The sequence below is a fragment of the Baudoinia panamericana genome (genome assembly GCF_000338955.1).
Source record: "Baudoinia panamericana UAMH 10762 unplaced genomic scaffold BAUCOscaffold_14, whole genome shotgun sequence".
Taxonomy (NCBI): Eukaryota; Fungi; Ascomycota; class Dothideomycetes; order Mycosphaerellales; family Teratosphaeriaceae; genus Baudoinia; species Baudoinia panamericana.
This window is the reverse complement of record NW_006911270.1, coordinates 40,112-63,168: the sequence shown is the minus strand read 5'-3', so window position 1 is coordinate 63,168 and position 23,057 is coordinate 40,112. Positions and strand designations below refer to the sequence as shown.

The 23,057-nt window shown below is 54.7% G+C and overlaps 9 protein-coding genes across 9 annotated transcripts; 5 read left to right on the top strand and 4 right to left on the bottom strand.

Annotated features, from left to right (window-relative positions):
* Positions 1 to 13: 13 nt before the first annotated feature.
* Positions 14 to 5,356, top strand: BAUCODRAFT_570103 (uncharacterized protein; the record flags this gene model as incomplete). Its single annotated transcript, XM_007682903.1, has 3 exons — positions 14 to 711; positions 794 to 4,169; positions 4,234 to 5,356. The coding sequence occupies 3 exons, from the start codon at positions 14 to 16 to the stop codon at positions 4,867 to 4,869; spliced, it is 4,710 nt and encodes a 1,569-aa protein (XP_007681093.1). The 3' UTR covers positions 4,870 to 5,356.
* Positions 5,357 to 6,071: 715 nt separating this feature from the next.
* Positions 6,072 to 6,233, bottom strand: BAUCODRAFT_126544 (uncharacterized protein; the record flags this gene model as incomplete). The annotated part of the gene is made up of 1 exon (XM_007682902.1): positions 6,072 to 6,233. One exon carries the CDS (start codon positions 6,231 to 6,233, stop codon positions 6,072 to 6,074), a length of 162 nt encoding a protein of 53 aa, XP_007681092.1.
* Positions 6,234 to 6,340: 107 nt separating this feature from the next.
* Positions 6,341 to 9,886, top strand: BAUCODRAFT_38652 (uncharacterized protein). Its single transcript, XM_007682680.1, has 2 exons — positions 6,341 to 9,436; positions 9,490 to 9,886. Exons 1-2 carry the CDS (start codon positions 6,379 to 6,381, stop codon positions 9,594 to 9,596), a joined length of 3,165 nt encoding a protein of 1,054 aa, XP_007680870.1. The 5' UTR covers positions 6,341 to 6,378; the 3' UTR covers positions 9,597 to 9,886.
* A 558-nt stretch (positions 9,887 to 10,444) lies between these two features.
* On the top strand, positions 10,445 to 12,213 carry BAUCODRAFT_126542 (glycoside hydrolase family 72 protein; the record flags this gene model as incomplete). The annotated part of the gene is made up of 2 exons (XM_007682901.1): positions 10,445 to 10,456; positions 10,510 to 12,213. 2 exons carry the CDS (start codon positions 10,445 to 10,447, stop codon positions 12,211 to 12,213), a joined length of 1,716 nt encoding a protein of 571 aa, XP_007681091.1.
* On the bottom strand, positions 12,190 to 14,637 carry BAUCODRAFT_97668 (uncharacterized protein). Its single transcript, XM_007682900.1, has 8 exons — positions 14,275 to 14,637; positions 14,021 to 14,222; positions 13,873 to 13,971; positions 13,506 to 13,819; positions 12,891 to 13,449; positions 12,778 to 12,839; positions 12,332 to 12,727; positions 12,190 to 12,255 (listed from the first exon to the last, which is right to left on the bottom strand). Exons 1-7 carry the CDS (start codon positions 14,352 to 14,354, stop codon positions 12,451 to 12,453), a joined length of 1,593 nt encoding a protein of 530 aa, XP_007681090.1. The 5' UTR covers positions 14,355 to 14,637; the 3' UTR covers positions 12,190 to 12,255; positions 12,332 to 12,450.
* A 688-nt stretch (positions 14,638 to 15,325) lies between these two features.
* Positions 15,326 to 17,642, top strand: BAUCODRAFT_296126 (uncharacterized protein). The gene is made up of 4 exons (XM_007682899.1): positions 15,326 to 15,897; positions 15,960 to 16,224; positions 16,276 to 17,155; positions 17,205 to 17,642. Exons 1-4 carry the CDS (start codon positions 15,786 to 15,788, stop codon positions 17,619 to 17,621), a joined length of 1,674 nt encoding a protein of 557 aa, XP_007681089.1. The 5' UTR covers positions 15,326 to 15,785; the 3' UTR covers positions 17,622 to 17,642.
* Positions 17,643 to 17,662: 20 nt separating this feature from the next.
* BAUCODRAFT_126538 (uncharacterized protein) lies at positions 17,663 to 18,214 on the bottom strand (the record flags this gene model as incomplete). Its single annotated transcript, XM_007682898.1, has 1 exon — positions 17,663 to 18,214. One exon carries the CDS (start codon positions 18,212 to 18,214, stop codon positions 17,663 to 17,665), a length of 552 nt encoding a protein of 183 aa, XP_007681088.1.
* Positions 18,215 to 18,371: 157 nt separating this feature from the next.
* BAUCODRAFT_79103 (uncharacterized protein) lies at positions 18,372 to 19,460 on the bottom strand (the record flags this gene model as incomplete). Its single annotated transcript, XM_007682837.1, has 1 exon — positions 18,372 to 19,460. One exon carries the CDS (start codon positions 19,458 to 19,460, stop codon positions 18,372 to 18,374), a length of 1,089 nt encoding a protein of 362 aa, XP_007681027.1.
* A 205-nt stretch (positions 19,461 to 19,665) lies between these two features.
* On the top strand, positions 19,666 to 22,878 carry BAUCODRAFT_295647 (uncharacterized protein). The gene has a single exon (XM_007682897.1). The coding sequence runs from the start codon at positions 19,838 to 19,840 to the stop codon at positions 22,451 to 22,453; it is 2,616 nt and encodes an 871-aa protein (XP_007681087.1). The 5' UTR covers positions 19,666 to 19,837; the 3' UTR covers positions 22,454 to 22,878.
* The last annotated feature ends 179 nt before the right edge of the window (positions 22,879 to 23,057 follow it).

The window sequence follows — 23,057 nt, the reverse complement described above, 5'->3', positions numbered from 1 at the left end:
CAAGCACACAATCATGGCGGACCAAAGTGCCGCGGTGACAGAGAGTAGAGATCTGCACGAGTTCAGCGATGATGAGCTCCCGCATGCGCCGGCGTCGCTTACTGAGCGCCGGCGAGCACAGAAAGCAAAGTTCGAAGAGTGGCTTACTAGCACAGATATCTTGGAGGCGCTGAAGCCGAAGGCGAAGAATGTCGACGCTAAAGAAGCCGCTGATGAGCAGCTTTCGATCGAGAAACTGATGGCCAAGCAAGGCGCCGAGATCATCAAAAATCCACGAGAATATCAGTGGGAGCTTTTTCAGAGAGCACAGAAGTCCAACACAATCGCTGTTCTTGATACGGGCTCGGGCAAGACGCTCATTGCTGTATTACTGCTGAAATGGATCATCGATGTAGAATTGGAACGCAGGGCAACTGGTGAGCAACCCCAAATTGCGTTCTTTCTCGTGGCTAGCGTCACGCTCGTCTACCAGCAGCTCGCTGTTCTTCAACAGAATCTGGATCATCCCGTCGCCAGGGTCTGCGGTGCTGATGGTGTCGACAACTGGAGCAAGGCAAGGTGGATGAAGCTGTTTGTGGAGAACAAGGTGATAGTTGCTACTGCTGACGTGCTGCATGCGTGCCTTGCGCACAGCTTCATTTCCATGAAACAGATCAGCTTACTCATCTTCGACGAGGCACATCACGCGAAGAAGAACCATGCCTATGCACGGTGAGTAGTCCCCTGTCGCACTACATCAGCACACCAATGCTTCGCTCCGTCCTACCTTGAAATCATGCTGATGCCTGGTCAGGATCGTCAAAGACTTCTACCTGTCGGAAGACGAAGGAAGGCGTCCAAGGATTTTCGGCATGACGGCAAGCCCGATTGATGCCAAGACAGATGTCGTCCAGGCAGCAAGCGAGCTCGAGAGCCTGCTTCACTCTCAGATTGCAACGACCGCGGACATGAGTCTTGTCGAGGCGGTCAAGAAGCCGAAAGAGCACGTCTTCCAGTACGACGCCTTGCCGACCACTGGCTCAGAGACCGACTTTCTGAGATCCATAAAAACTCGTTTCGCCGTACCGGCAATGTTCGACGGCATCTGCAGGCAAAGCGTTGAAATCTCCAGGCATCTTGGCCGGTGGTGTGCTGATTTGTACCTGGCCAATGCTTTGTCTGAGCGAAAACTTCCTCAATACGAGCTTGAGGCGGACAGGAAGTATTACTATCGAGACGGAGGAAAGCGGGACAGTCCGATGCTTTCCGAGAATGAGGACAGCATCAGCACATCTCGACGCACGCCCATCGAGATAGCAGTGGGAAGCAATATCTCGCAGCTTGACAAACGACAGGCGGTCATACGCGCCATCATTGCATTCGTGGAATCGGAGCAGTCAAAGCACGCGGCAATACGAAACGAAACTGACTTTAGTCCGAAGGTCTTGGGATTGAAGCGGTTCTTGGCTCCAGAGTTCGAGACTCCAAGCTCGCGCCGGTGCATAGTGTTCGTAGAGAGACGCCATACAGCGCGGTTGCTCAGTGCGACATTCAAGCGCTTTGGCGTGCCAAATCTGCGGCCTGGCTTCCTCGTTGGGGCCAACAACCCGGAGATGGACGAGGATAACTTTACGACCCCCATGCAAGTTCTCACCATGGCCAAGTTTCGCAGCGGCGAGATCAACTGCCTGTTCTGCACTACGGTCGCCGAGGAGGGATTAGACATTCCGGACTGCAACCTGGTAATACGATTCGACATGTATCGCACAATGATTCAGTACGTGCAGTCCCGCGGCCGAGCCCGGCAGCGTAATTCAAAGTTTCTGCACATGGTCGAGAAGGGCAACTCTGTGCATGCCGAACTGCTCCTCCAGGTTAGAGCCCAAGAGAGAGCCATGCGACGCTTTTGCCAATTGCTACCAGAAAACCGGAGACTGTACGGTAACGAAGGCATCTTGGAAACTCTGATGACGAAGGAGAAGGCGCTTCGTACATACATTGAGGAGTCGACCGGCACAAAGTTAACATACGGAAACGCGCTTGTGTGCCTCGCCAATTTTATCTCTTCAATTCCAACAGACACAGACGATATGCTGCAGCCCACCTACATCGTCAACAGCCACGGCGAGAAGTTCGTCGCCGAAGTACTACTGCCCGGCAACGCTCCGATCAGGTCTGCCATCGGCAAAGTCTGCACGAAGAAGCTTCTCGCCAAGTGTTCTGCCGCGTGGGAAGCATGCCGTGAGTTGCGTAGGAAGGAGTATCTGGACGAACATCTGATGCCAATCTATCAGAAGAAGCTACCCGCCATGCGGAATGCGCTACTGGCCGTCAACATGAAGACAACCAACATGTACGTTATGAAGACGAAGCCCTCTATGTGGGAGCAGACAAGAGGCACGCTACCATCCAAGCTATACGTGTCGATGATTGACTTTCCAGATGGCCTGGAGCACCCCAACCGACCGCTTGCGTTGCTCACACGGCCTCCAATGCCGCACTTTCCGGCCTTTCCAGTCTTCTTGACTGACGGGCGCCCTTCAAGCGTGCGATCTTCAGTTTTCGATCAACCTATCGGCGTCAACGAGCAACAGCTCGACAAACTGTCAGCTTTCACATACCGCATCTTCAAGGACGTATTCTCCAAGACGTACGACTACCAGCCTGCACATTTATCGTATTGGCTTGGACCGGCCAAAGCGGGCCTCGAATTAAGCAAAATGAGTGGTAACGCTCAGAACTTCGAAGCGAGCAACGCCATAGACTGGGCGCTAGTTGATGAGGTGTTCACGCACGAGGAATACAAGTGGACGCCAGGGGCAGACTCAAACTTCCTCGTGGACAAGTTCGTCGTGGATTCGTGGGACGGCAGCCGCAAGTTCTTCTCCATCGCTGTTTGTCGGGATATGAAGCCCCTGGACCCTGTTCCGCCGGACACAGCGAAGGCCAAGTGGGATGCGAACATCTTGGAGTACAGCAACAGCCTCTTCAAGCAGGCTCGAGCACGCCGAGAGGGCACCTGGAACCTTGACCAACCCGTCCTTGAGGCTGTAAAGATCCTGCTTCGTCGGAACATGCTGGCTACACCAGAGAAGAAGGAGCTTACCCTCCGGACGAAAGCCTTCCTCTGTCCCGAGCCTTTGCGCATCTCTGCATTGCCTCCAGCTGTGGCGACCTCCTGCTTTGCCTGGCCAGCGATTATTCACCGCCTAGAATCATATCTCATAGCGCTTGAGGCTAGCAAGATGATCGGCGTGGACTGCTCACCTCAGATGGCGCTCGCAGCAATGACGAAGGACTCCGACAATAGCGGTGACCATGACAAGCAGGAACATATCAACTTCCAGCATGGCATGGGCGAAAACTACGAACGTCTCGAGTTCATCGGCGACACGTTTCTGAAGACCGCCACGTCCATCTCAACGTTCATTCAGAACCCGAACGACAATGAGTTCGAGTTTCACGTCAAACGGATGCTGATGCTGTGCAACCAGAACTTGTTCAACGTGGCGAAGGAGCTGAAGCTCTATGAGTACGTCAGGAGCATAGCATTCTCTCGACGACTCTGGTACCCAGAAGGCCTCAAGCTGCTTGAAGGCAAAGGCGCGAACAAGCAGGAAGAAACGTCCGTTATCAAGCACTCCCTTGGCGAGAAGACGATCGCAGATGTATGCGAAGCTCTCATTGGGGCCGCATATGTCACGCATGATCGGCCCGGAGACCAGTGGCAGCCGAGCCACTGGGAGAACGCTGTCCGTGCCGTGACAAGGCTCGTCAACAGCGCCGATCATACAATGTTGACGTGGAGTGACTATATCGCCGCTTACGAGAAGCCATCGTATCAGACTGGCGAGGTGTCTGCTTCGCAACGTGATCTGGCGGAGAAGGTTGAGCGAGAGCACCCGTACCACTTCAAGTACCCTCGATTGCTACGTTCAGCATTCATACACCCGTCCCAGCCGGTTATGTACGAGAAGGTACCAAACTACCAGCGGCTGGAGTTCTTAGGGGATGCACTGCTGGACATGGCAAGCATCGCGTATCTCTTTCACCGCTACCCTGATAGAGATCCACAGTGGTTGACGGAGCACAAGATGGCAATGGTCTCGAACAAGTTCTTGGGTGCCGTGTGCGTTAACGTCGGCTTCCACTTACACCTTCGCCACAGTTCTGCTATACTGCAGCATCAGGTAAGCCGAGCAATGAGGGTCCGTTCGCGGTTGTCGGAGAGTAGCTGACCGATTAATCTTCAAGATCGCCGACTACGCTATCGAGTTGCTAGAGACGAAGCGGGTAGCTGGTGATGCCAAAGACTACTGGACGACCGTCTCAGATCCACCCAAGTGTCTTCCCGACATCGTGGAGGCGTATGTGGGAGCGGCCTTCATCGATTCAAATTTTGACTACAATGTAAGCAGCACAATGGGTAACTTCACACACAATCTCGTCTGGGATGCAGCTAACCTTGCTACCATCAACGTTCAGGTCGTGCGAGATTTCTTCGACATGCACATCAAGGGCTACTTCGAAGACATGAGCATCTACGATACCTTTGCGAACAATCACCCGTGCACGCATTTGCACAATCTCCTCCAGCAGACCTACGCGTGTCAGGAGTACAGACTGATGGCGAAGGAGCTCCCATCCGTTGACACGGTGGACAGGAAGGACGTGGTGGCGGCAGTGATGGTGCACGATGAGGTCGTAGCTTTCAGCAAAGGCAGGTCTGGGCGGTACGCAAGATTGAGGGCGGCACAAATGGCAATTGAGGTGATCGATGGATTGGCGCCATTTGAGTTTCGTAGTCGATTCGGGTGTGATTGTACGTTGATGGAGACTGCTGAGAAGGAGACGGTGAACAATGCAGCGCATGCTGATTGTAACGTCTGATAGTGCGCGGTTGGTTGGTGCACTCGGCACAGCCTGCCATGTGATGGCGTGCTTCGCGCATAAGCTCAAGCCGCAAAACTTAACAACGATGGCACTCCGGCTGAGGTTCCTACTGGGCATGGTTTTGCCTCGGCATGCACGACCTTGGCCGCTGAGACAGCCATTCAGAGTCTCGGCGTCAGTCTTCGCAAAGCAAAGTCTAGCTTGGGACACGGTTTCTGCGATTCGTGAGGATGTTCATCAGTTCTCTTTCGTTCGGGATCTCGTATCCATTGCATTGCAACGAAGGAAGCCTGACCGGAAATTCCGCGCTACCAGCATCCACACTCGCATTTCATCCTTAACGCGGGCACACTACAGGCGGCCACCGCCGTGATCAACGAAACGCAGGTGCAATATCGCTCGCCTTAACCGTCGTAAAAGCCAAGTGAAGGTCGATACTTCCAGGTTCTCCCTCACTGCAACAACACAAAGGGTCGAATTTCTGCTTTCGTGGGGCTGCTGCAAAGCTCATATGTTCCAGATCTGGCCTATATTGCGTCTCCTCCGTGGCTAAACATTGTGTGAGTGCCACACTGCCATCCAAGTTTCGATGCCGCTGCTACTGGCAAGTAGGGCGCATGATCAACTCCAGGTCCTCCCCCTGATCTAGGCCGTTACTGTAGGGTTCGTCTTGTGACTGATCCACAGCTACAGCGTAGATCTAACGGCTAGCGTCCTCCCTTGGCAGTCCCAGCGACGCGGCATGGGCGATTCAACCAGGTACTGACCATCCTACTGTATAGAAGATAAGGAAGGATGACAAGGTTGCTTCAGGCGTCCCAGCTTTGCGATAGTGAGCCGAGATGAAAGGTCTTAACGTTGCGTGGGTAGAACCTGGTCAGGCACGCGGCATCTGTCGGATGATCCTGGTCGTGATAGGGCAGACGTAGACGTAGGGCTTGCAGGGATCACCGCATGGCGCTCAAGCTCGAGCCAAGCGTTGCGTTCTTTGCGGACGTCGCCAGATTCTCGCCCCGACCGCATCTGATGCTTTGTCCGGCCTTTCTGACAATGATTTGATATTGGTGCTGCTTAGCCCGCCGGCACCTTATCAGCGTATGCTGACTACTTCCTAAAACGAGGGACCGCTGCGGCGCCCACTACTGCCACCAGGTAAGTGAGAGGGTGGGGCCAGAGAACGGCCACCTCGAATCCCACGTTCAGGGCTTTTCGTCACCCTCACTGCACGCTGTCACGCTTCTCTTCAGACCAGAGTACGTGCTGCTGTATTTTCCCACACCAATCACATGGCAATCCTGCATGTGATCTGAAGCTCCCAACATCCTCACCTTTGACAAAGATGCCGCCATACAGATAACCATGTCGGAGATAGCAGCGGAAACACTTCAGATCGCAAGTCAGCACTAGTCCCAGCCGTGAGAGAGATCACTTCGCGTGCATCTGGTACCTGAACTTACCCATGCCGCAGCTGCTTGATCCGTTCAAGCTCGGCCAACGCACTCTACCATGAGCGCCAGGACGATCAAGGATGCCATCAGAGCGCTGCAGGCGCAGTTCTCTGCGCCCAAGATTCCGTTGTCACTGCCCGCCGAGTCACGACGCTTACTACAGGGCTTCGTGGAGGAGCACGAGGGCACCATCAGTGAGGATGAGTCGAGCCATGCCAATGTCGAGCTGAAGACCTTCTGGGAGCGCTATGTGGGCGACAACCGTGCCAAGTATGGTGCTTTTGTGGGCGTACTACGAGAGCTACGGCCTGTGATCAGGGACGACACGGACTTGTTTGGATGGTGGCAGCTCGTAGTTGAGCCCGTCCTTACGACACCTGGTCGCAAGGCAGCGCTCGAAGATGCTAGGGAGTTCCTGCTCAGCGTGATGGTCAACAGCGACCATGAAAGCCCAGGACAACAGCGTTCGAAGGTTTCCACGAGGCTGATGACTGACCTGCTCAAGATATACCAGGCCCGCACCCGTGGTGTGACCGACGAAGATCCGCTCATTGCTCCCGAAAATGCTCAGATCGCGCAGCAGGTCGAGGTTGTCCTGGTCTCGTATGGCAGGAGGCAACCCAAAGAGTTCTTTCACCGCATAGATGACCTCATTCTGTTCAGCGACAAACGCATTCAAGGCTTGACGCTGTTGAATTCCTTCTTACGCTATCAAACGCCGCACCTCTACCTTGTGAACGATACTCCACTGGTCGAAGACATACTCAAATGTCTAATGAACGACACTTCGGTTACGGTGCTCTCGGTGGCACTCAATGCGCTGATCATGCTCTTGCCGCACATCCCAGGTCAACTAGGCCCGCACCTTCCCCGGCTTTTCTTGGTTTACAGCCGCTTTCTGTGCTGGGAGCGATTCAGTCCGCTGAGCACCGAGGCGCAGAGGGACACGGTAACTGACGACCGTGTTCCGTCTGGATCCCTGGATGACCATCGTGATATCGGGATAGAACATGCTTGGGAGGTGGCGAGGCCAGAGGAAGATACGGTGGAGACGTCACCACCCGAGCTTCTAACGTACTTCACGTACCTGTATGGCATGTATCCGCTAAACTTCATGAGCTATATACGGAAGCCCAGGAGATACCTCAAGGACATCGACTTCCCTGGAGCTGATTTATTTGACCTTGACCAGGGCGTCATTCGGGCCCGCTCGGAACAGTATCGTCAGGTGCACTTATTGCACCCAAACTTCTACAACCACGTTATCGACGAGGAGTTCGCGGATCCCAAGTGGACACAAGCGGATCCAGCTGATGTCGTCGCCGAGTGTACATCACTTTGTGTCAGCGCCAAGCTGTCTTCACTACCAAGCCCAGGACCGCCACCGACAGGCAAGCTCCCACACGTGCCGTCACTGCCCAGTCTTGCGAACAAGTTCCCGCCTCCGCTATCTCCAAGCCCTTCTCATGCAAGCTTTCGCTCTGGTAACAGCTGGCGCGACACACAGTCTACGGCCGTAGCTGCCAGTGTGGATGACGGAGACAGCCCTAATCGGCCCAGTGGGATGCAATCGGAAGACGAGAGCGTGCTGTCTCTGCCGCGGTCGCGACACAGGCCCAGCCGCGCATCGCCTTCGCTTGATGATTTCCCGCACCCCAGTAACATTAGCTACGTACTTCCGTCAAAAGACAGAGAGGAGTCTCCACCGCAGACCAACCTTACCTACTTGCAACGCGAGAATACTTTGCTTCGCAACGACCTCAACTTTGAACGCTGGCATAAAGCACAGTACTCAGTGCATATCGGCCAGCTCATGCGCAAAAACGTCAAAGATGCAACAGCTGAAGCTGAGACACTCAACCTCATCAACGCGAATCGAGCACTCAAGGTGCAGCTTGATCAGCTACGTAATGCAAGGGAAGCGACAGTCAAGGATTCCGCCCTTACGCGCAAGCAGACTACCAACCTCGAAGCGAACCTGACCGAGCGCTTCATGCAGATGAGGAAAGAGCAGGAGACGTGGCGTGCTGATGCCGAAGAGCTCAAGCGGCTCCGCAAAGAAATTGGCCAGTATCGCGATGTCTTACTAGCGACTGAAGAGCGTGAGTTGGCGAAGACGCATCGACTCGAGATCGTCAAGCGCGAGCTTGAGAACTTGCAGAACATCGATCAGGAACTTCACCAGGCGAAGACTAAGATTCGTGAGTACGAGTACCATGAGTTCGAGATGAACCAGGCAAAACGTGAGCTTGAAATCTTGCAGCATGAGAAGGAGGCACTGCAGATGAGAGTGCAGCGGTTTCAACACGAGAACGAACGAACACGCCGAGCATACGCCGATAAGGTCGCCGAGCTCGAAGCTCAATATGAAACAGGCGAATCCATACCGCGCCGTGGCGCAACGCAGACGCCTGGTCCGGACGTCCAAACGGTCGTGCAACAGGCAATTGCCGAGAGTCAAGCGAAACTGAGCCAGCTTCGAAAGAAGCACACCGCGCTTATGGAACGGTACAGCGACCTCGAAATGGAGTATGAGTCTGTCAAAGCCCAGCTTGATGCCGTGCTTGGCAATAGCAGGCCTGGTGGCAGCAAACCCAGCTACCTGCAGGGCGGAGACGACGACAGCTACGATTTCACAGCTTCAGAACATGGTATGAGCGGTGCTCTTGGCCAGCGGGACGGCGCGCGTAGCACGATGGGTGACTTCAATGCATTCTCCGACAATGCCTACATCTCGAGTGCAAGCGAGCCGAGTAAACGCCACTACCATCGAAATATTGACGGTGTCATTCCAGGATCGTCTAACGACATTGGGGGCCTGATGGCTTCTCCACCCATAGGGGGGTTGATGCCGGCGTCGCCTTCAGCAAGCGATGCTGTGTTGCACCGGGAGGCCGGATTAACCTGGAAGCCAACGCCAGCGGGCAACAGTCGAAAGGACAGCCTTGCCTCGAGAGGTTCCAGTGCACTGGGCGTAACCTTCAATCAGACAGCGCCGTTGAGAGAAGAGGAGCTTGGCAAGGTTCGCAGCAAGGGTGGCAGCAGTGAAGCGAGTCTTGAGGAAAAGCGGAAGGCGAAGATCAAGCCGGACAGTGAAGTCAGGGTGTATGGGAGAGGTAAGCCAGTACACGCATCGCGCGCAATGTCATTCGACTAACATATCGTCTAGGCGGCGCCCAGAACATCAAGATGAAGCCCGGTAAGGAAAAGGACAGAGACGGTGCGGAGTCGAAAGCAGAAAAGAAGGTGTTCAGAGGCTTGAGGAATCTTGTCTAGGAGACGGGGTCTTGTCAAGCGTTCGTTCCTCCGCTGGTCAAGAGGCCTTCAAAGGCAACGATGAATACGAGCCGTTCCGAGACGTCGAACGAAGCGATGTGGGGCGTTCCTCTGCTCGGCTTGCGTTGAGCGTCTTTGTAAGGCGTCGGCAAGCTATGGTTCATGATACCCTGACCTGTTAGTTGATGAGGCAGGTGTTAGCCGTAAGGCGCACCGCAATGTACACTAATCGTGCAACGAAGCCATGCTCTCCAATTTCCGTATTCCTGATATGCACAGGCAGCTCTTAGTATCGGCAAGACGCACGGAAGATACTCAAGCGGACTAAGCTACATCCTGTGGACCGTGTTGCGGCCGCCTTTTTAAAGTAGAATACGAAGTAGTGTAGAAGCGGCAGAGCGGTCTGGTAGCGACCACGGCTAAATGTTCGTATATGCACGGGCCGTATCTGAGCACCGTCAGCGGCGGCCCTCGTATCCAGCGCCGCGGGTTCTCAGGCTTGATGATGGACCGACCACCACCAGCGAATCGACACCAGTAGTTGGTATGCTTGGTACATGGCTTGGTGGCTAGACGACCGTAGTGACCGCGCACAACCTGTTCCGCCGCCCGCGGCAAGCCGCAGCCTCAACGGAACACCATCCCCACTCCACCCTCTTATATGGACTGGCGGGGGTGATGAGGTGCCTCGTACTGTACCCACACAGGGTGCAGCTTCCAATGTTCACGTAGTCCAAGCTCAGCTGCATTAATCCTCACTGGAATGGCAGTTGTTGGCAACATCGCTTGAGGGATGCCAGGTCTGGTGCGGACATAGGCATTGGTTGGTACCGGTTAGACTGGGCAGCATGGAGCTTTTGGTAAGCGATCAGAGTGTGTACGACGTAGGCTGTGCTAACGTGTACGTTGGAAGGCATTGCTTATCCTCTGCATATCAGCCATCACCGTACGCGCCGTCGACCCAATTATTGTGCAAGAGCAGGAGTTCATCAACGCCGTATCTCATAATCGATTCGTAATTATAGGCATAGACTACCAGCCAGGTGGAGAGGGCGCATATGGAACGGGGAATGGTGATCCTTTGAGCAACGCAACAGCATGTCTGCGGGATGCTGCGCTCATGCAACAGCTTGGGGTGAACACCATCCGCGTATACAATGTCGACCCTATTTACAATCACGACGATTGCGCATCCATATTCAACTCCGTCGGCATCTACATGCTCATCGATGTCAACTCGCCATTGTCTGGTCAATCACTGGATAGGTCAAATCCTTCCGGAACATACACAACCAACTATCTCAACCACACATTCTACGTTGTGGAAGCGTTCAAATCATACCCGAACACATTAGGCTTCTTCGCTGGAAACGAGATTATCAACGATGTCACTACCGGTCAAGCTAATCCACCGTACATCCGAGCAATTCAGCGTGATTTGAAGAACTACATCGCTGCGCACTCGTCACGGACGATACCCGTCGGTTACAGCGCTGCAGATGTGCGTCCAGTGCTGCAGGATACTTGGGCGTACCTTCAATGCAATAACGCAAACGGCAACGGACTTGATCTCTCGAGATCAGACTTTCTGGGGCTCAACAGTTACAGCTGGTGTGGTGATGCTACTTACACCAGCTCCGGGTTTAACCAGCTAGTTGAGATCTTCGGGAACACTACCATACCAGTGTTCTTAAGCGAGTATGGATGCAACAACCCAGAGCCACGTCACTTCAACGAGGTCCAGGCGCTGTACGGCCCGCAAATGACGGTAATGTCTGGTGGTCTCGTGTATCAGTGGACGCAAGATACGGCGAATTTCGGCATCGTGCAGGCTTATAGTAACGCCACTGTTCAGCTCCTAAATGATTACAACGTACTTAGTGCGCAGTATAGCAAGCTCAATATCGCCTCGCTCGAGTCAGCGAACAGCACTGCCACGAGTCTCCAGCCGCCGCAGTGCAACGCGAACCTGATATCCGCCGATGGCTTCAGCACGAACTTCAACATACCGCCGCCGCCTCCTGGTGCCGCCCAGCTGATCTCTTCGGGCGTCCCGAATCCACCCTCCGGAACGATCAGACCCGTCACGCAGACAAGCGTGCAGGTTGCCGTATATGCGACGGATGGAGCGCAGATCCAGGGATTGAAGATACAGGCCGTCTCTTCGGCAGAACATCCCGGACAAGCCGCTGCGATATCGACAGCTTCCGCATTGGCCACAGCTGCCGCGTCAAGTGCAGCTACGAGCTCGAGTGCAGCTACCAGCTCAAGTTCGGTCACCAGTTCAAGCATGGCTACTAGCACAGGAGTGGCTGCCGGCTCAAGCGCGGCCACCAGCTCAAGTGTGGCTACGAGCACAGGGGCGGCCTCGAGCTCAGGAGTGCCTTCGAGTTCAGCGACCGCTACAGGCCCAGGAGCAGGTACCAGCTCAGGTATGGCTAAGACCTCAAGCATGGCCACCAGCTCAGCGGCCAACATTGCGACATCGGCCACTGCCTCTGCAGCTGCAGCCGCAGCCAGTGCGACCCGTACTGGTGGTGTCAGGAAGATGGATGCCGGGCTAGCAGGCAGTGCCTTTGCCGTAGCCGCCATGGGCGTGTTTGCTTTTGCAGTTTGAGCGTTCTAGCATAGCGAGATAACATGATGCAGGCACGAGATACTAATATGCATAGCGTCGTCAGCAGCACTAGTCTGTTTGACGACGCAGTCTAACGAAGGGTGCACGGTGTACATACTCTGATAGCGACCTGGACATATGGCCGGAGCGTTCAAGCTTTCGATCTTCCACCGCGTGGTACGTCTCGTGCGCACGGCGAACATATACGTATCAGTAGGTACGTTCTCCTGATGAGTCCTATGCTGACTTGTCGTCCTTGATCTCATCTGCAGCCTCGACATGGTAAGGTCCCACGTCGCGAAGTTTCTCGCCGCCATAATTGTCCTCTGCGTCATGCTCCTTGTGCTTCTCGAAGCTCTCCTGCACCGGCTGAGACGGGCCAGTCAAAGCATGCAAGCCCTTTTTGCCATCGGTGATGAACAGATCATCGACCTCCTCCAAGGTCAGATTCGAGGTCTCCGGATAGAAGAAGTACACAAGCGGTATGAATGCAAGGTTCGTGGCCATGAAGATGCTGCATCGAATCAGCACATGTCTAAGCGAGTTCACAACTTCATGACTTACAAGTACGCCTGCCAATTCAGCTTACCCAGAATGGTGGGTGTGATCATAACAATAACGAAATTCTGGAACGTCGTTAGTATCAAGGACATACAGTCTCCAAAGCATCGACTAACCCAGAGCCAGTTGGCGGAGATACCAACGGCTGTTCCCTTCGCACGAGCGTGAAGCGGTAGGATCTCCGGCACGTAGACCCATGGAATGCAGTTCGCCGACGCTCCGAAAATGAACATGTACGTAAAGAAGAATGCCACGCTTGCGGAGGAGGTTGCCTTTTGCATCTGCTCCGAATAGCCTCGTTGGGTATTGAAGCTGAGCAAGACTGCAATGAGCATCATGCTAATCGCAAGTCCCAAGGAGCCCCACATCATCGGTCGACGTCGTCCCATCTGGTCCAGGTAGAAGGTTGGAACCAGCGATCCGAAGAAGAACATAGTCTGAACACAGCCGCCGATGACTTGTGGCAGGATGCCAGTCAAGTGAACATTATCGCGCAGCGCCGTTGGGACGTAGTACACCACAAGGTTGATGCCACCGACCTGATTCATGAATTGCATGCCGTAGGCGAGAAAGACGCGGCGGCCTGTCTGGACTCGATCACGCTTGAAGAGCTGGCTCCATTTGTACTCCCCAGTCTGGCGCTGAGCGGCAATACCATCGAGAATCTCGGTTTGCCTGCTCGATTGTCAGCTACGGCTCTCCTTCCGTCAGAGCGAAGAAGCTCAACACACATCTTTGAGACTTTCTCGCCGTCAGGCGGCTCATCCCAAACATCGCACATCACTTGCAATGCTTCTTCGTTCTTCCCGTGCGCGTATAACCAACGAGGCGATTCCGGCAAGCCAAAGACAAGGAAGATGACGAGGAAGGCAAAGATGCATTGGCATGCAATCGGCACTCTCCACGCGACTTGCCCACCCACGAAAGACATGCCGAGATCGAAGAAGTAGCTGATTACAATGCCGACTCCAACGAACAAAGGCTCACTGGATACGAGTCGACCACGGCGATCTGCGTCGCAAAGCTCGCTTTGATACATTGGAACCTGCAGGCTGTGATTAGTCGGAGCCGTTACCATCAGTTCAAGATGGCGTATACCGTCGATGTCTCAATGCCGGTACCAATACCTGTGATATATCGAGCAACTAGTATCTGCGGCACAGAATACGAAGTGCATTGTAGGATGGCGCCGACGATCTTGGACTAGTCAGCATCCGCGGCAACGGAGAGACATCGCCAAGCGTACAATCCAACCCATTGCGATCCACATACACAATCTTCGTCCGAGCTTCTCAGCGAAAATGAAGGCCAAGATGCATCCAGAGAAGGCGCCTAGGTTGTAAATGCTAACAATAATGCCCTCAAGCGCACTGGATGGGTGTCCAAAGGTATTCAACCAGTCCTCGTTGCCGACCAGTCCAGAAAAGACACCTTGATCGTAGCCAAACCTGTTCGACTGTTAGATCGTCCGAACGATTAGCACCGTCGTAGTCAACCTACAAAATGAAAGCCATTTGGCACCCAACCATAATGGCTGTTTGAAGCCGCCATCCGCGGCCGAACAGATTATATTTGATCATGTTAAGAGTAGCTCGTCAGACGGGAATGTGATGAAGCCGAGTAAGGAACGGAAACAGCACGCCAATGGCCTCGCGCTCGAGGAATATCATCTTCGCGGATAAATCGAGCCGTAGATCGCTAGATGTTAAACCTTGAAAGGCCATGTATGACGGCGTTTGTGGGGGAAGGAGCGCCGTCCCCGGGCAGATGGCACCACGTGAGCGTGGAGATGCGGAGACTATAGACCAGATCAGGCGCATCTCTGCACCTGCATGAAACTCGGATCAGCTCCACATAGATGCCGATATGTACCAGACGTCCCATTATTTCAACGTGAAACATATTCTGGTCAGCATTGCAGCATCGCCATTGGATGCACTACGGATATATCGATCTCTCCTCCAACTACTCTGTGGTCTACCGAGGTCCATGCCAAGCCCTACAACAACGATGATCGCATGTATCTACCCAAGCATACAAAGCAGTGGCATGGTAAGGTATTTGGCTCAAAGCAGAAGACGGAGTGTTGACGAACAGTTGGATTGCATGATGATTGCATGATCCTACGCATCCTCAAGACTGCCCAGCAGCTCATGCATCACGAATGGCGCTGCGATGCTCCCATGAAGGCCCGATACTATCTGACGCCTTTCATCTTTAACCTGTACTCATTGCCAGAGTATCCGCCCGGGCATCGTAAGTGAAGCGTGGACACCGTCCGTCTCGGGTCACATTTCCTGGACACGATAGTCTGTCACGTGTATCACATGTAGGAGCTTTGTGGACGTTCGCCATAGTTACCGTACGGCATCGCGACGCAGCATCCGCGTGCTGGCCACCTGCCTACCTCCGATCTCTTACCTCTCTCAACATTGCTTGTCAGTAAAGGCTATGCTGTTACTGCCAGGTTCGTGACCTGATACTGTGGCTTCCATACACTGCTGATTACCTTGCTAACGAGGGCGCATCGGCACATCTGGTCTCACAAGGGACAGACACCACGTTGAGCGCGATAGCAAGGCTCAGTTCATGAGGCGCCACGGTGAATGATGCCTCTCATTCGTTCGAATGCTGCAGGATAAGCCGTAGTCAGTCCCAACAGTGAGCTGCTAACAGCACTACGGGTATGCCGCATACAAGCTGCTTCGATGTCGGCGTTTGAAACGGAGACATAGCCCCACAACCCGTGTGGAGACCCCGGGACTCAGCTTAGCTTGGGATCCGCTGGCGTTCGACGACAAGACTTCCCGGATCCACCGGCATACCCGTTCGAGCCGGGCAGAGAGCCGCGTTGCCGTATGACCTCCCCAACGCTCGAGACGGAGATGATCCACTTGGTGAGGATGACAAGACTTTAGCACCGTGACACGAGTTGCCATAGAAAATGGGTACGGCCTCCCACCTCCAGCGAGTGGGTAAGCCCAGGTACGCTGCTTCTCGAGTCATTCGCCATGGACCAACTTAGCGGCTGGCGCATCGCCAAAACGCTAGAGAAGAAGCAACTCCTACTGGCTATCAACTGCGTTGCAGGCCTCTCGATCTTCTTCTTCGGCTACGATCAGGGTAGGTAGAGCCTCTCGCGGTTGTGTAAGGCATAGCTGACCGGGCCATCTCGTGATCGCCAGGTATGATGGGTGGCGTGAATAATGCGGCGGACTATATCAACTTGATGGGGTTCGGATACGTTAACGAAGCTGGTGATCCTATCGTAACGAATTCCCTGCTTCAGGGTGGTATTGTATCCGTATACTATCTTGGAACGCTCTTCGGCTGCCTGCTGGGCGGATGGGTGGGCGACAAGGTTGGCAGAGTCCGCACTATTGCCTTTGGTGCTGCTTGGGCCGTTGTGGGCGCATGCTTGCAGTGCAGCGCCCAGAACCACGACTGGATGTAAGATGGTTTAACGTTCGATGTCTATCACGGTGACTGATGTTCCTGCAGGATCTGCGCTCGAGCTGTTAATGGCATAGGGACAGGCATCTTGAATACGATCGTCCCGGTCTGGGCCACCGAGACTGCCGAGCATACATCTCGTGGCCAATTCATTGCTATCGAATTTACGCTCAACATCTTCGGTGTAGTAGTGGCGTACTGGCTTGAGTTCGGCTTGAGCTACGTCGATGGAGGCAACTCTGCCATTCGGTGGCGGTTTCCGATTGCCTTCCAGATCATCCCGCTACTGTTCCTTTTCGCCGTTTCCTGGATCATGCCAGAGTCACCACGCTTCCTCGCCAAAGTCGGCCGAGACAAAGAGGCCCGCTACATCCTCGGTCGCCTGCGAGGTGAAGACGCTGAAGGCGCTGCGAAAGCCGATGCCGAGTTCCACGACATCAAGAACGTCGTCATTCACGAACGCAGTACCGCAAACCGCAACAGCTACATCTCGATGCTCTTCGGTATCGGTTCCGGCAAGCTTCATACCGCTCGCAGAGTGCAGCTTGTGATTTGGCTGCAGATCATCCAAGAATGGGTAGGAATTGCAGGCGTAACTGTATATGCTCCCACTATCTTCCGCATTGCCGGCTTCAGCAGCGAGAAGAGCCAGTGGATCTCCGGGCTGAACAACATCTTCTACATGTTTGCGACGCTCATCTGTGTCTTTACGCTTGATCGTATCGGCCGCAGAAAGACGCTGTATTGGGGCTCAGTCGGGCAGGGCCTTGCCATGTTCCTTGCAGGCGGAATGTCTCGCCTCGGTCTGAATGCTACAGCAGCCGGCGAGACGGCCAAAGCTGGCTCGTACGGCATCGCTGCCGCGTCGTTCGTGTACATCTTCACCTCTGTATTTGGTGCAACTTGGTTGACGGTTCCATGGCTATACGTAAGTTTTAGACTCATACGCGATGAGTTTGGTGCTAACAGGTTGGCAGCCCGCCGAGATCTTCCCGCTCGAAGTCCGAGCCAAGGGTAACGCTTGGGGTGTCGTAGGCTGGTCTATCGGCAACGGATGGCTTACACTCCTGTGCCCAGTGATGTTTAATGCCATCGGCGAGAAGACGTTGTACATCTTCGGCGCATGCAACGTCATCAGCATCCCAATGGTGTGGGCTTTCTATCCGGAAACGAACCAGCGGACATTGGAGGAGGTGGACCTACTCTTCGAAGCAGACTCGCCGTGGGTGTGGGACGCCGAGAAGAACTTTGCACGCCTCAAGCAGGAGCATCCGGAGATGGCGATGGCTGCCAGCCGTGGCAATTCGATTGCGAGAGTGACGGACGTCGAAACCGGTACGAAACCGCCCGGGGTGGACTCGGAAATGCAGTCGGAGGTGGCGAAAAGTGGTTGAAGCTCGACTCAGCCGCCATCGTTTCATCCGTCGATACTTGGTCATGCATAATGCGGCCTCTCTACCCGATCTGCAAGCCCAGCAAGCATCGGCGCTGTGGAGATATGGTCCATGAAAGCCCCGAACCGTACAATTATCATCCTCTGCCAGCCAGTAGCGGCTATCCTGCCCCTGAACCTTAAGTGCACCAGTGTCCGTGGCTTGCCGTTGGGATTGGGAGGGAGTTCGTGCAGCAACAGTGCCCATGTGAGTGGGACACCGTACCTCTCACTGCGAAACACCAAAGCCTGATTTTCCTCCACCAAGGCAACTTCGAGATAGTCTCCACTGCTAAAGCCATAGACTGGGTGCCCTTCACCGGCGGATAGGTTCTGAAGCTCCAGCTTAATAGTGCGGGTTGCGAGCCAGGATGAGGGCAGCCATCTCTCCCACGCGAACGGTAGGTACCACCCGCCACGGTCTTTGCCCAGCTGGACGAGCCAGGGGTAGAGTCCTGATGATGCTGCTCCGACGACTCTGGTCTCGTCGTAGAGCATGACTGGGTTAATGACGATATCATCGCCGGCATTCGGCGGACCTGGTAGATCAGCCATGAAAGTGCGGTGTTCGAAGTTGTTCGGTAGAACGTGGTGAGGTGCCTGTCGAGACCCCGCACTTCCCTCTCAAATAATGCAGTTTTCGGCGCGCTTTCGTGGTGACCGGAGAGTGCTGGCTGTGTTCCTGGAAGGCGGGATGCATCCACCCAGTCATTCAAGTATCAGTTGGCTGTAGTACGATGTTGTCGATGAGTCTCACTGCCACCTTGTCGCCACCCAGGCCAAGTATCTCGCCGTGGTTAACAGCTTCAAGCGGTAGCATCTTGATAGCGCCACTCAACACCGCCCCACGCTGCTCATCCACCATCGGCACCTCCTCGAGCGTCTCGGGGTCCGCCAAGCTTAAGTAGTCGACTTCGAACATGGCCCTCTCACTCGCCGCTAACCCATCCTGCTGCTCACTCATCTTGTTTGTGACATCCCAAGCCAACGCCAACATCTCATCTCTACCCCGCCCTCCCATTACATACGCACTTTCTGCCGCCCGCAGTGCCTGATGCAGCACAATGCCGACCTTCCGTCTACGCTGACCAAGGTACACATTCCGGCTGCTCATCGCTAAGCCGTCCTTCTCCCGCTCGGTGGGCACGATGCGGACTGCTGTGTCCAGATGGAAGTCCTTGACCATCCGCTTAATTATGACCGTCTGCTGGACGTCCTTCTGTCCGAAGTAGACCCGCTCGGCTTGCACAATATTGAAAAGCTTCATGCAAACTGTTGCTACGCCCCGGAAGAAGACCGGCCGGCTTTTGCCTTCCAGTAGATTGGCAAGTGGTGTGATTGTGACGAAGGAGCCGGTGCCAGGGAGCGAGGAGTCCGGTGGAAGCGTAGGGTACATGGTCTTTGTCGTTGGAGCGAAGATTGTGGTTACTCTACCCTTACCTGACTGCGCCAGCTCTTCGTCGAGTTTGGTAAGACGTCTGATATCTGCGTCCCATGTTTTCGGGTAGCTATCCAGGTCCTCGTTTAAGCCGAACTGGGTGGGATTAACGTAGATTGAGACGAAGACCTCATCATTTTCGGTGGCCGCTTGACGCGCGAGTGACATGTGGCCCTCATGTAAGGCTCCCATGGTCGGCACAAGCCCAACTGACTTGCCATCGAGCAGCAACTGCCGGCGATGTTTGCGTAGTTCTGGGATATCTCGGAAAACGTGGAACTCGCGAAATGAGATTACGGTTGGCTTGGCATACTTGTAATAGCAGCTGTTGCCTTGCCCGAGTATTGATCGAAATGTTCGCATACTGATTTGTTGTGCGGACCAGACCGACATGGCGAGGACTTCCCGTTCTGGACTACGTGTGATGCGCCTTGGGATGCCTACGGGTTCCCTCCGGTACCTTGCCTGCTCATGACTTCACCGTAAAGGGTCAAGTATCATCCTTCGTCGGTGCAATGCCAGCAGGACTGTCGAGGTGCTGGCAGTTGTCGGAAGATCGGAGTGGATATGTTAGGAACTACCCGTCTGATACACGCTCGAGTCATGCGAACTCTTGGCAAGGCTGAAACGCAGCGGATGTTTCGCCTTCTACCATCTGTGCATTGCAGCGGCCGTTGCTCGCTCTGGCATCCGTCAAACCTCACGGCGCATTCACTTGCACGCGTGCGGTCGTTCGGATCATGCCGGCTGAGCTACTGCGCAGACTCACTCCACCCTTCACCGTCACGCTTGGGAAGTCCAGACCAGGCTCACGCAGACCCTCGACAGAGCGCGCATCAAACGCGAACATGGCGGTGCAGCAACAGACCTACCTGTACCTCATCGCCAGCAGTGACGAAATCTACGAGAACGACATTCTGCGCAACCCCGGTGGTATCAAGCCATGGCTCGATTATGCGAACTTCAAGCGACAGTACGGCACACTCTTGGAGCAGTCTTTCGTGTTGGAACGCGCAGTCACGGCACTGCCACGAAGCTACAAGCTGTGGAAGCTGTACCTCGAGCTCCGGACGAAACACCTCAAGGGGAAGAGCCCGTCAAACCACAGGGTGGAGTTTCAAAAGGTCAATGCGCTGTTCGAGCGCGCCTTAGTGCTGCTGAACAAAATGCCGCGCATTTGGGAGATGTATCTTGAGTTCCTCTGCCAGCAGCCTCTGGTGACCTTCACGAGACGGACCTTCGATCGGGCGTTGCGGTCCTTACCCCTGACGCAGCACAACCGCATCTGGGCGCTGTACCGGCCTTTCGCGAATTCGGCGGGTGGAGAGACGGCGGTGAGGATATGGCGGAGGTATATGCAGATCCATTCGGAGCACATGGAGGAGTTTGTTGATCTGCTGGTGCGCGAGAAGAAGTACAAAGAAGCTGTGCAGCGGTATATTGAGATTCTGAACAATCCGCGCTTTCAGTCAAGGGAGGCGAAGGGCCCACTGCAGCACTGGACTGAAATGCTTGAAGTACTGATCGACCATGCGAGGGCGATACCTAACCCAGTGCCAATGCTGGACGGGACGACTCTCGCGGTGGAGGCGATCATCCGCTCCGGCCTCCAGCGCTTTCCGGACCAACGCGGCATTCTGTGGGTAGGGCTGGCACGATACTACATCAACCTGGGCACCTACGAGCGCGCCCGTGACATCTTCGAAGAGGCCATCACGACTGTCATGACCGTGCGTGACTTCAGCGTTGTCTTTGACACCTACGCCGAAGCAGAAGAGGCGCTCATAGGCATCAAACTCGAGGAGTCTGCGACGCGTCAACAGAAAGGCCAACGCAACGACGACGCCGATCTAGATTTGGACATCCGCATGATGCGCTTCGAACAACTCATGGACCGGCGGCCGTTCTTAGTCAACGATGTCCTTCTCCGGCAGAATCCACACAACGTGAGTGAGTGGCAGAAGCGCGTGGCACTTTGGGGCGACAACAAACAGATGGTGGTGCAAACGTACACAGATGCCATCGCCGCCATCAATCCTAAGAAAGCCGCAGGCCGCTTTCACGAGCTCTGGACCAACTATGCCAAATTTTACGAAGCGGGTGGCGATCTATCGACCGCTCGCATAATCTTGGAGAAAGCGGTCAAAGTACCCTACCGCTCCGTCTCCGAGCTGGCGGAGATGTGGACCGAATGGGCGGAGATGGAGTTGCGGAATGAGAACTTCGACCAAGCTGTTAATATAATGGCCACGGCGACCAAAGCGCCGAAAAGAAGTAACGTGGATTATTTCGACGAGACGCTGAGTCCGCAGCAGAGAGTGCATAAGAGCTGGAAGCTGTGGTCGTTCTACGTCGACTTGGTTGAGTCTGTGTCAAGCTTGGACGAGACGAAGAAAGTCTACGAACGCATCTTCGAGCTCCGCATTGCCACTCCACAGACGGTAGTGAACTACGCCAACCTCTTGGAGGAGAACGGGTACCACGAGGATTCGTTCAAGATCTACGAGCGCGGGCTGGATCTATTCTCCTACCCCGTCGCTTTCGAAATCTGGAATCTGTACCTCACGAAGGCCGTGGATCGTAAGATCTCCATTGAGCGACTACGAGATTTGTTCGAGCAAGCAGTCGAGGACTGTCCGCCCAAGTTCGCTAAGACCCTCTATCTCATGTACGGCGCCCTTGAGGAAGAAAGAGGCCTAGCGCGGCACGCCATGCGCATCTATGAGCGTGCCACCCGTGCCGTAGCGGACGAGGACCGGATGGAGATGTTTGAGTTTTACATCACGAAGTCCGCTTCGAACTTTGGGCTTCCGTCCACCCGGTCCATCTACGAGCGTGCCATCGCAGCGCTGCCAGATAAGGAGGCCGGGCAAATGTGTGTCAAGTTCGCGGAGATGGAGCGGAGGCTGGGAGAGATTGACCGCGCGAGGGCGATCTACGGGCATGCGAGCCAGTTTTGCGACCCCAGGGTCGAGGCAGCGTTTTGGAGGAAGTGGGAGAGCTTCGAGGTTCAGCACGGCAATGAGGACACCTTCAAAGAAATGCTGCGGATCAAGCGATCCGTGCAGGCGCGGTTCAACACGGACGTTAATTTCGTTGCCAGCCAGGCCATTGCGCGGCAGCAGGCTATGCAGGCTGGTTCGAATGGGGACGCAGATGCTGAAGGCGAGGTTTTGGATGGGACTGGTGAGAAGGCGGATGCAATGAGAGAGTTGGAGAGGCAAGCGAGGGCACCTATGGGGTTCGTGGCGGCTAGTACGGGGCCCGAGGGGGCGAAGAGGGAAGAGGCATTGATGGCGAGTCAGCCACCGGAAGTGACCAATGAGGCCGAGATTGATATCGATGAGGATCTGTGATCTCGTATAGCAGTTACTCACTTGCCTAGCATCACGGCTGAAGATGTCGGTGTACCTTGGGAGTCCTCTGAGTGCAGTCAGTTCGACATCGATGCAGACTCGCCGTCCTCAGACGCTTTAGGAAAGTCTCAGCTTTCCGCGACTGACCACTTGGACGAGGCTGTTAACGAGCGAGTCCGTGGACGAACTAAGCTTGTAAGCGATGATTCACTCAACGAAGCCACATGTTACTTGCGTTCTTGGCTCCAAGTGGATATTTTCAACAAAGCCTTTGCTACACGAAACCTTCGCAACCTTATACAACTTGGTGGAAATGGCGCGCACAAGACAAATGCGAGGAAGAGCACGGGTGGAGTACCGCCTAGAGCGAGACCGAGACTTCGAATACACGATCCGAGAGCACCGTCGCGGCTCCCGGCTCGCGCAAAGGGCGAGCCGGCCGCTCGATCACACCGACAGCAACACTGCAGACTCGAAGGAGGCACGCCGCGTGGCAGTGGTCATGGGCAGGAAAAGGCCGTTCTGCAGTACTCGGACATCATGAATGTGATGGTTTGGTGGGCGATGGTTTGGGGGGCTTTGCAAGCGAGAGATGCTGGATACC

Bases quoted from the DNA above. Each gene is read 5' to 3' on its own strand.
- BAUCODRAFT_38652 (XM_007682680.1), top strand. From the start codon at position 6,379: ATGAGCGCCAGGACGATCAAGGATGCCATCAGAGCGCTGCAGGCGCAG. The intron at 9,437-9,489 runs GTAAGCCAGTAC...CATATCGTCTAG, and splicing joins AGTCAGGGTGTATGGGAGAG to GCGGCGCCCAGAACATCAAG.
- BAUCODRAFT_97668 (XM_007682900.1), bottom strand. From the start codon at position 14,354: ATGATCAAATATAATCTGTTCGGCCGCGGATGGCGGCTTCAAACAGCC. The intron at 13,972-14,020 runs GTACGCTTGGCG...GACTAGTCCAAG, and splicing joins GGATCGCAATGGGTTGGATT to ATCGTCGGCGCCATCCTACA. The intron at 12,728-12,777 runs GTAAGTCATGAA...GATTCGATGCAG, and splicing joins CTGAATTGGCAGGCGTACTT to CATCTTCATGGCCACGAACC.
- BAUCODRAFT_296126 (XM_007682899.1), top strand. From the start codon at position 15,786: ATGGACCAACTTAGCGGCTGGCGCATCGCCAAAACGCTAGAGAAGAAG. The intron at 15,898-15,959 runs GTAGGTAGAGCC...CGTGATCGCCAG, and splicing joins CTTCTTCGGCTACGATCAGG to GTATGATGGGTGGCGTGAAT. The intron at 17,156-17,204 runs GTAAGTTTTAGA...ACAGGTTGGCAG, and splicing joins TGACGGTTCCATGGCTATAC to CCCGCCGAGATCTTCCCGCT.
- BAUCODRAFT_295647 (XM_007682897.1), top strand. From the start codon at position 19,838: ATGCCGGCTGAGCTACTGCGCAGACTCACTCCACCCTTCACCGTCACG.